Source organism: Belonocnema kinseyi, chromosome 5 (assembly GCF_010883055.1).
Source record: "Belonocnema kinseyi isolate 2016_QV_RU_SX_M_011 chromosome 5, B_treatae_v1, whole genome shotgun sequence".
NCBI classification, from domain to species: Eukaryota; Metazoa; Arthropoda; class Insecta; order Hymenoptera; family Cynipidae; genus Belonocnema; species Belonocnema kinseyi.
The window spans coordinates 131,387,653-131,398,995 of record NC_046661.1 but is presented as its reverse complement, the minus strand read 5'-3'; the positions used below and the strand labels follow the sequence as shown (position 1 = coordinate 131,398,995).

Sequence of the window (11,343 nt, the reverse complement as noted above, 5' to 3'; positions counted from 1 at the left end):
CACATTTTCTTGCCAGCTTCCTTTATCTTCCATTCCTCTTCTACATCCTTCCCATACATGCTCCCATGTTTCCTCCTCCCATTCGCATATTATACACTTTCTGTTCTCTTCTTTTCCCCAGTACATCCCCTCCCTTACATGGTTTCCCAATCTAAATCTTGCTATTCTGGTCCACCTGCTCTCTCCCCATCCCTTTTCTAAATACTTTGGCACCCCTTCCTTTTTTATCATCTTATACCATTTATTGTATTTTGATTCCTCAATCGCCCCCGCCCCCCATCATTGTATTAATTGTCTTTCCCTCTACCTTTTTTCTAATTCTTCATAGTTTACTCCAGTCCCGTCTTCTATTTCTCTATCATTGAAGAACTTCCTCCTCATTTTTCCCATCTCGTTAATTCGATCGCCCTCCCTCTCCTCTCTTCTACCTCCATCAAACACTTTCTCGCCAACTCCCCTCCCTTTTCCTCCCTCAGCTTCGTCTCAAATTTCCATGCCCTCTTTCCCGCTCTGATACTTAACTTATCCCTTCGCGCTTCTTCTCTCAACATATATCCTCGCATCCTCCAGTCTGCCCCTAGTGTCCACCTTATATACCTTTCTTGTAAACTCTCCATATCTTTCCTTTCTTTCCATCCCCATATCTCTGCTCCATAACCTAATACCGGCCATACCAGCGTATCGAATAACCACATTCTCCTTCTCCAATTTTTTTTAACCTTTTTTTTCCTATTCCCCATACCTGTTTCATTACCCCTGCAGCTTTTCTTATCCTTTCTCTTATATGAGCTGTATGATCCCTATTCGTTTTCAAGATATATCCTAAATATTTATACTCTTAGACTTCTTCTAACTTTATTCCTTTTCATCTCCCTGTCCATTCTTTATTCCTTCCCCCTCCTTTTCTAAACCTCATTATCTTTGTCTTTTCTACATTTACATTCAGCTTTTTCCCATCTAAGTATTTCTCTAATCCTGTAATTAATTCCGCCATCCCTTCTTCATCTTCTACCATCAACACTATGTCGTCTGCGTATGCCAGTGTATATATCTTTTCCTTCCCAGTCCTAACTCCTCCCCAACCCTTTTTCCTCATTTCTTCTTCCAAGTCTGATATTAATAAATTAAATAAAAGTGGGCTCAGAGGACACCCTCGGTTTAATGAGTCAAACGCCGCCTTTAAGTCCACGAACATTGCTATCATTGCCCCTTTTTCCCTTTTAATTCTCTTATTTACTAGATAGTTCAGAACATATATGTTGTCCATTACCCCCATTCCTTTTCTAAACCCTTTCTGATGCGGTGACTCGATCTTTTTTTCTTCAACTTCTATCTTAAATCTCTCCGACAAAATAGTTACATATACTTTATAAAGTGTTGGCATCAACGTCACCCCCCTATAATCTTTAACCTCTTCTCCCTTGCCTTTCTTTACTGTTGGTATAACTACTCCTTCTTTCCATAACTCTGGCCACCCCTCTCCTCTCCATACTCTATTACACATTATCCATGCCCATTTCTCTAGTTCCTCCCCTCCATATTTCCATACTTCATTTGGAATCTCATCTATACCAGGTGCCTTTCCATCCTTCATTATTCCTAAAACTTTAACTATTTCTTCCCTTGAAATTTCCTCTTCCTCATCTCTTTCCTTACCATATTTTCCTCCCTTTATAACTTTTCTCTCTACTCCTCCTAGCAAACCCAACAAATATTTCTTCCATTCTATTATTTCAATATCTTGGTTTACACTTTTTCTTCTTTTTCTTTCTCTATTTACTACCTTTCATACCTCTTCTTCCGTCCTAGCCTTCTCCGCCTCTTCCTCAAACCTTTTATTCTCTTCTTCTTTCTTTTGATAACATAACTCAGTATACTCTTTCTTTTTTTTCCAATATTCTTCCCCATTACTTTTTCATTTTCTCCACTTTCTTAATTCCTTTCTGACCTCCTTTTTTTCCTCTTTGCATTCCACATCTCACTCACTTCTATTCCCCCCTTTACTAACTTCATTTTTGTTTAGGCACTCTAATCCTATTTTTATTTCTCCTATCATTTTTCCTATCTCCTCGTCCACATTTCCCTTTCCCATTTTGATATTTCTTATTTTTTCCCTGAACTATTCTTTTCCTTCCCTTGACCAATCCCCTTTTCCTACACTTTTTACATTTGCTCCCCTTTTACTCATATTACTATTGCTTTTTTGTCCCTCTAATGTCACTATTAAGGGAAAGTGATCCGAATCAATATATTCTCCTACCTCTAGTTTCTTAACCTTCTCTCTTACCTCATCATCCACTATCACATAATCAATAAACGTTCCCCTTTCACTTCCTGAGCGTGTATATTCTCCTTTTTCATCCCCTTCTATATTCCCGTTTAAGATATACCATCCCAACTCCTCCAAGCCCTTCAACACCTTTTTTCCCTCCGAATTTAGTACCTTATCTTTAGATTTTCTGCGTCTCTCTTCTCCCAATTCCCTTCCTCCTCTGTCTCCTGTTCTCGCATTGAAATCCCCACCTATTATCTTCCTAATCTCTTTTTTATTTTCTTCAATCATTTCTTTAATCTCCTCTGTTTTTCCTGCATATCACCGTTCACATAAATCCCCACTACCTTCCACTTTTCTTCTCCCATCATAGTCTCTTCTACTATTACTTCTTCTTTTTGTTCATTCATGTCTTTCTTATCTTTCCCTGTTATACATGCATTCCTTACTCCCATCACCATTCCTCCCATTGTTCTGCCCTTTTTATTCTTCCTTTTTGCATTTTGCACTTGCCATTCGTAACCTCTTGGTAACCTTCCCCTTAGTCTTTCCCATCCCTTTTCATCTAGCCACATCTCCATCATTATCATTACATCCCATTGTGTCAAATTTTTCATAAACTCTTGATCCTTTCTCTCCAATCCAGCTATATTCCAGTAACAAATCTTCCATTCTTCCCTACTTTCATTTCTCATCTTTTTTCCCTCTTACTATTTCTTATTTTCCTATCCCCCGTTCCTTCCTCTTCTAGTTTCCTTGCACCTCGTTTCTTACTATCTGTTCCCTTTCTTTATCCCCATCCCACCGTACTCCATCTATCTGAATTCTCCCATACTTAACCCATGTTCTCTTTCCCTTTTTTCTTTCCTCTTCCGCTACTTCCCTTAATTTATACTGCTTCTTCCTTTCTACCCATGTCAAATCATCCTATATTCTCTCTGGACTGTCATATAATAACCTCTTCTTTGTCATCACCTCCCTCTTATGTTCCCATTTCTTTAGTTTCACCAGTACCATTATCTCCCCTCTTCTCACTTCCCTTCCTACATTTTGCATTTCCTCTGTCTCTACCTTAGCATCAATCCTTCTTAGTACTTCGTCCACCCTTTCCTTTAGCTCCTTCCCCTCTAATCTTACACCCTTTGTCACTATGTTTAATTTTCTTTCTTCCCTTTCTTTCCTTTCTACTCTTTGTTCTATTTTTCTCAGCCTTTACATCTCCTTATTCCCGCTCTCGCCCCCACCGCAATCCCTGTTCGATCTTTCAAGTTTCTTCATCCTACCTCTTATCTCCTCTACCTTTGTATGATTAACTTCTTCCTACTTCTCTGGTTTTTCCTCCAATGACTCCATCCTTTTTTTAAAATTTTCCCTGATTTCTTCCCATTTTTTTGTTTCTTTCTTAACTTCAGCCATTTCTCGCCTAATTTAATTCTTTAATTCCTCTCCCCTTTTCTCCATAAATCCCCATGACCTCTAGCATCACTTCTCGAATTTCCTTTAATCTTTCTTCTTTCATCGACACTTCATTTTCATCTCCGCTACCGTCATCACCCTTACTGTTACCGCTTTTCCCTACCAAACTCTGCTTTTCCGGCGGCGATCTAAACATCTTTTGATATTTCACGTTTGTCCCGAAATCTTCCTTCTCTTCACTGCTTTTCCTCTCCCCTCTCTTCCTTTTGATAAATTCTTCTATTGACCCTACGCTTTTTGCTCTTAATCTTTCCCTTTCTATAGATTTTTTATACTTCCCCCTTGCCTTCCTTTTCTTTATCTCTTCTTTCGGTGTACTGAACACTTCCTGCTCTAACTCTGTTTCTTCCGCGGAGTTACTCGCTCCGCTAGCCATTAATCAAATTCAAACTTTCCCGCCTTCTATACTTCCCTGCTTCTACCGTCGCTGTCTGGTACATGTCTTGCCTTTCTTTGTCGCTACCTAACCCTGCTACTACCAATCCGTCAACACCGTCTTCCCACCCTGTCACAAATCTTCAACCAAACTTCCACACAAATCTGTCTCAATCCTCCAGAATATCTACCTCCCCTTTGCAATCTCACAATCCCTCAATTAGATCTCTCACCTCCACACCTTTCTACACACTTCCACAATCCACTCACGTCAAATTTCACCACAATATCAGAAAAACTCAGCATAAACAATTCCCACTACTTTACACTTTCATGCCGGAAACGGAAGCCCTAGTTAACCTTAATTATGAATATTAATTCAAAAATAGAATAATTGCGGAAAGAAGCAATTAATTGTAAGCCATATGTAGAACTTTATTTTCATTTCGTATCCGCTGTATAGCTAAGCGATTTCCCATTTCAAGGTGAATTCAAGGTCACAAGTATGAGTCGCTGAGCTATTTTTAGCATAATCAATGGGATCTGGCGCCAGCCAGACGCTACAAAAGGATTAACTTTGGACTTTCGGGCAGGAAACTGTCACTCAAACTTAATAGGCGTGCATCCGACCGGACGTGGATTTTGGACCCTTGACCTAGTCCCGTCACTCAACTTAATTGCTTACTTCGGGTAGGAGGAGCTACTCGACCTTGCTCACTATAGGCTATTCGGCCATAATATCATGCGACCTTAGAAATGCGATTGGTACAGCGTTAAAAAGTAGGGATAAGCACCTCCCAAAATGATGCTTATCAAATTAGCCACGGAGCACGAAAACGTCAGAATTTGTATTTCGGCGCGCTCTTTCAAACGTGAAACCTGCGACACTTGTCTCTCGAATATTTTAACATTTTCGGACTTAGAAAATCTTTAAAAGCAATACTGAGGCAACCTAACCTCAATTTGTGACTAAGAAATGCGCGTGTGCGATCGGCTCTGCCGATAAAATAGAGTGCTTAGACTACTTTTGCGCGATTAATCTCAATAATTAATAATTAATTTATACAATTTTACTAAAAAACCCAACGGACTAAATATTTGGAAAAATGTCTAATCCGGATCCAGAGTTATTCGATCTCATTGAAGCGTTTTCCGATAATCAATTTGAGCCGTTTCAAATTTGCCGAATCTATCACGAACTTCACTATATTATAATTACCCGTCATAGTATCGAAGAATACATTGTTCATCAAGAATTAGTAATTGATGATTTGTGGATTAAATAAAACATTTATATTTATCTAACTTAACAGTGTGTTCAGTGATTTCAGTTTTAAACCTGACCTATTCTCGCGGTTGGTGGTTTCAACCACTCAACGACAGGTTACGAACCCTCAAACTCAACGCATCAGTGTGCAGCTCTATAAGACAATTAATGATTGCAGTGCCTGGACGTGATACAATGCTCCCAGCGTATTTCAGTGCTCCCAATCTTGGTATCATTTCGAATTGCGCATGCGTGGCGTCAACAACTCGATTGGTTGACGTTGGCGCGCTTATTTGAAATGATTAATTATGTTTTATTTTTGGTTGTAATTGTTTGCAACAAATAAGAATTATAAACTGTATATAGATATTAAAAATGATTTTAATTTCATATTTGTAAAAAAAACCGTTTTTTAGTCGGTTTTACCTTTTTTTTATCACATACATGAATTTCAAATAATTTTTAATACCTTAATGTAGTTTATAAGTATTATTTCTTGTAAACAATTATTAATTTACGTTGCATTTTATAAGTCTATTTTTTAAGAATTAGTAATTAGGTATTTAAAACTGGGTCGGAGAAATTCAAAATGTCTGCAAGCCAAGGGCCAAACAAGAAAGTTCGGGTCTGAGTTCTGCCAAAATTCATATTGAATATATGAAAAATAAATTTTATATACAAATTATCAATCAAAGTTGATTGAATTAGTTATTTATTCAAGTTTATTTATTAACATAAAATCAAAGTACATGTTTTTAAACATTTTCTATTTTTTTATAGTGAAAAATAAAAATTAAAACATTTTTTCAAATTAAAAAACCAACTTTTTTGGAGGAAAATCGTTTTCTTCTTTTTTTTTGTTAGATTCAACTGTTCTTGATCAATAATTTATCTGTTGATGTTTCTTTGATTGAAAATTTAACTACTTTCCTACCATTTTGTCTTTTATTTGTTTTATTTTTGGTTAAAATCTAAACATTTTTTTTAAATTACATAATTTGTTGAAAAGTCGTCCCTTTTGATTGAATTAAATGGCTTTTAGTTAAAAATATTTTTTGGTTGAAATATCAACTATTGCATTACACGTTGTTTATTGACGATTCATTTATTTGGCTCAAAATAAACTATTTTTGTCAAAATAAGTTCTTTTCGTTAAAAATGGTTTTACTGAAATTTTAACTTGTTCGCTTTTGGTTAAAAATTCGCCTCTTTTAGTTTGAAAATTAACCATTTGGATGAAAATTTATCTATTTGATTTAAAATTCGTCTCTTTAGGTTGAAAATTAATCTTTATGCTTAACAGATAATGTTTTTAGTTGAAAAATCATTTTCCGGTTAGAAATTTAACTAATTTTTGATAAATTCGTTCGTATTTTCTAGCTGATTGATCTTTTTTGTAAATTTAACTCTGTGTTTAAAAATTGATTTTTTTTTTAGAAAATTATTCTTGTTTGTAAAGTTATTTATTTCTGTTAAAAGTTAATTTAATTCGGTTAAAAATTTATCTAATTTGTTGAATATATATATATATTTTTTAAACTAATATTTCAGTTAAAAATTCATTAGGTTTAGTTGAAAATTTAAATATTTTGTTCGAATCTCCTTTTTTGGTCCAAAATTATGTTTTTAACTGAAAATTAAACTATTTCTTTTGATGTAACAAATTTATTTTTTTCGATGAAAATTTAACTATTTTTTAAAAAATGGTGTTTTTTGTTGTCGAAAATTAATTTTTGAACTGCAAAATTAAGTATTTTAATTGAAAATTTTCTTTTTTTTATTTAAATACAATTTAAATAATATTTCACTTTTTATTGTTAAAAATTGAACTACTATTGCATCTTTAGTTAAAAAATTTTTTTATTAGTTAAAAATCCTACTATGACGATTTGATACTTAACTTTGACATGATTTCGACTCAGAAAATAAACTTATTGCATAAAGGTGTTAGTTGGGCGTATAATCTAAACAATGAATAATACAAACTACAAAATAGCCTCGGAAAGGACTGGAACTTTTAATGACAAAAGGCATGCACACGGAAACTCTAAAGTTCATGTTTCAGGCGACGAATGGTGACTGGGTTTTTGGAATGCTAGGGGAGTAAATGATCTCAAGGTAAAAGAATTGCGTGAAACTATGGACGTGAGGAAACTAGACATTTTATGTGTGTCTGAAACAACGAAAAAGGGAAGCGAAACCAAAGACATAAAAAACGGCGTGTTGAAAGGCGGATTTGAAATATGGTCAGGAGTAGACTGTGAATCACATGGTAAACAAGGAGTAGGTCTGATTTTGAATGAAAGAGCAAAGCAGCATCTCGGAGACCATGGTTTCGTATCTCCCTGACTGCTGTGGACTAGAATGAAAGTAGGAATCAGAAGACTATTTATCATAGCATGCTATGCACCAATAGATAGTGATCCCAGAGAAGTCAAAGACGCCTTCTGGGACACTTTAAATGACACAATAAATATTCGCGAACATGGGAAAAGAATAATTCTACTAGGTGACATGAACGGTTGGGTAGGCATCCAAAATCAGGATACAGAAAGAGTATTAGGTAATTTTGGGGATCCAAGAACAAACTATAACGGAGATAAATTAGTTGGTCTATGCTTAGAAAGGGGTCTGTTTATTCCAAATACTTGCTTTAGGCATAAAATGATCCACATGTACACCTGGTCTAAAGGAAATAGCCGCAGTATAATTGACTTTGTTGTTGCGGATGAAAGACTAAGAGAGTTTGTCAAAGATACAAGAGTCATGAGGGGTCCTGAATGCAATACTGATCATTACCTTCTGATCTCAAAAATTAACTTAGGTCGGGGATGGAGAAAAAAGAGAAACAAGAAAGCAAAACAAGCGCGAATAAAAATTGAGAACCTACAGAAACCGGATGTGCGAATAGATTTCCAAAATAAGATAATCGAAAGCATAAATAGGGCAACATGGGAGGACCGTATAAAAACAAAGATATAGAGGGCGCCTGGAAATTGTTACGGGATATCCTTGTTAGATGTACGATCGAAGTGTGTGGTACAGCAGTTGTAGGAAGAATGTCTGGTGATGCGTGGTGGAATGATGAAATTCAGGCTGCCCAAAAAGTAAAGAGAGAAGCGTACAAGAGAACTTTGAACACCGCAGGTCTTATCAATGAGGAAAGAAATAGACGTAGAAATGATTAAAGACGCGAAAACAGGATACTCAAACGATTAGTTAAGGAAAGTAAAGATACAATTAGAACAGAAGAAGAGATGAAAATACAAAACGTGAACGATCGTGACCTATTTAATTGGCGAATTAAATAGGCCTAGTTCAAATAATGATTTTCTTTTTACAATGCACCTTTGATTTTAAAACCGACACGTGATTTTATGTATTTTAGAGAGGAAGGTATAGAAATGAATGCACTGTATTTGAGGGAAAAATGCCGTGAGGCATAAAAAAACCCTTTTTATTGACAAAACCGAGGAAAAGTTACACTGATAGAGAAAGCGCGAAAGAGGCGTCACTCGAACACAATGGCCATTGCCATGCACGCACGTGTATCACTTTCACACACACAGTTTCGATTTGAATTCTCTCACATTCAATTTGCACACTGAATAGAAGAGAGCAGGGCCGCGTTAGTGGTGATATTTCAAGGCCGAATCCGTTGATTCTGTGATTTGCACGTTTTGTACAACGATTCCGTTTGCACGAGGTAGCACGAGAAACAGACGGGCGCGAGGGAGCTCCGCACGCGGGACGTAGTAGCCGACCACTGCCGGCTAGGCCGGAAAAAGAAAGCCAGTTTGGCTCGAGCGGCGCTGCACCGGTAAGTACTGCCACCGCGCTAGGCTTTTCGGACCCTAGCGTCCACACACGCACCCACACGCAGATTCATTCGCTGCGCGCGCAGGCGCATTTCGTATTAATGATTAAAAAGTTATTTTTAATAAATGTTGCGACACAACATCCTCCCGGCCACGGCTGCGAGACTAACCTACAGATCAGTAGAGCAGTATTTGAACAGTAATGAAACATATCATCGAATAAATTAATCTCACAACGTGAAACCAGTTTGAATCTTTGGTATATTTACAAGTGAAGTCAGTTTCCGTTGGAGGGACTGCTTCATTGGTTAGCTTCGATATCGCAGTTTGATTGGTAACATATCGGTTTCTTATCTATCTAATGGTAACGCACAGCGCAATTGAACACAACAAGAACAATTTAATCTTAATGAACAAGAACAAGAACAACTTAATTCTAATGAACAAGAACAAGAACAACTTAATTCTAAGGAACAACGCTTAAGCTAGTGTGGTCGTTTAAGACCATTTTGTCTTTTTGCAGAACACTTTAGTCTTTCACGAATTCTATCTAACAGAGTCAGAGTCTCAACCGAGTTTTGGGAACCCAACTGCCGTTTTAGGCGTCGTGTTCACGATATCAGAAGTTACCCTTCTGATCTTCTGGCTGTGAACTCTCTGAGTATCACCATTCTCGGACCAGGCTTTAGATCGCACTTCCAGAATACGACATAGTTCGACTCGTTTAGGGCGAAATACAGCGCACACATCTGGGGCGTTATCATCGTTCGTTAGGAGGGGGTTGAGACTCATTTTTGACGCACTTGCAGTTCGCGCAAGTATTCCTTGTGCCACTTATCCCAGAAGTCCTGCCTTGCTTTGGAGATAAGTTGGTACGTGGTCAAGCGGTTATCTGGAATCAAAGAAAAGTTTTGCTCGAGTAAGAAATTGAATGGGCGCCCCGTTAAGATGTGCATAGGCGTGTTTGCGAGCGGATCGTTAGGATCGGAGGAAACCGCATATAATGGCCGCGAATTCAAGACAGCCGCGATTTCTTTTAGCAATGTATCTAATTGCTCGTACGTGAGCTTCTGACCTTGAATTACACGATTCAAATGATGCTTGAAGCTTTTAACCGCGGCCTCCCATAGACCACCGAAATGTGGAGAAAGAGGGGGATTAAAATCCCACTTGATACGTTCGGACACGGCATAATTTTGAATGGATTCCTGAAATTCCTTCGTTTCATGCAAGTCGTAAATCTTTCGGAGTTCGCTGTTCGCTCCGACGAAGTTCGTACCGTTATTAGAATACACCTTTTGCGGTTTACCGCGTATACTGATAAATCGGCGAAAACATGCGAGAAAGTCCTCGACAGAAAGACCAGAAGCAACTTCGATATGCACAGCCTTAGTGGCCATGCAAACGAAGACGCTTCCATATACCTTCAGAAAGCTTCGATTTTTCTCTTTCTTTTCCTTGATCAGGATTGGACCGAAGAAGTCGACGCCTACCTCGCTGAACGCAAATCCAGGTGTTACACGAGACTTCGGCAAGTCTGCCATTTTGGCATGTGGAAATTTCGGTTTTTGACGAATACACGGCACACACCGGTGTATCACATGTCGAATCTGGTTTCTTCCGTTGAGTATCCAAAATCTCTCACGTACGGTATAGAGAGTAGATTGGATTCCACCGTGAAGATTTCGATCGTGGGCGTCACGAATGATGAGATCCGACACGTGATGGTTACTAGGCAGTAAAATCGGATATTTTTGATTGAAGAGAAGGTCGAATTTTTTCAAACGACCGCCTACTCTAATCAGACCGTTGTCATCAAGGAATGGATTGAGTTCATCGAACTTAGTTTGACTTCTGAACGAACTTGTAGAATTTTTCGAATTCTGCTTTTTATTCGATTTCAGAAGTTTGATTTCGGGGCTAAAACTCTCCCGTTGAATCAGTAGAAGAATGAGAATCTCGGCGTTAGCTATCTCGTCCGGAGATAAATACCGGATACCTCTTCTCGACCCATTCGCCGTCGGAGTCTCAATAGCGTTCTTCCCCTTCATCTTCCAACGAAGTAGGTAAGCAACTGACCGGATGAGAGTACCATACTCTGAAAATCGAGAGTAGATAGTACTACCTGATGCAGC

At 37.8% G+C, this 11,343-nt stretch overlaps 1 protein-coding gene across 1 annotated transcript in view; it reads right to left on the bottom strand.

The window, feature by feature from the left end:
- Positions 1–9,996: 9,996 nt before the first annotated feature.
- Positions 9,997–11,343, bottom strand: part of LOC117173894 — a 1,492-nt gene continuing 145 nt past the window's right edge. The window contains exon 2 of the mRNA XM_033362540.1: positions 9,997–11,329. Coding sequence (XP_033218431.1) covers positions 9,997–11,329 — 1,333 coding nt within the window. The remainder of the gene's footprint in view (positions 11,330–11,343) is intronic.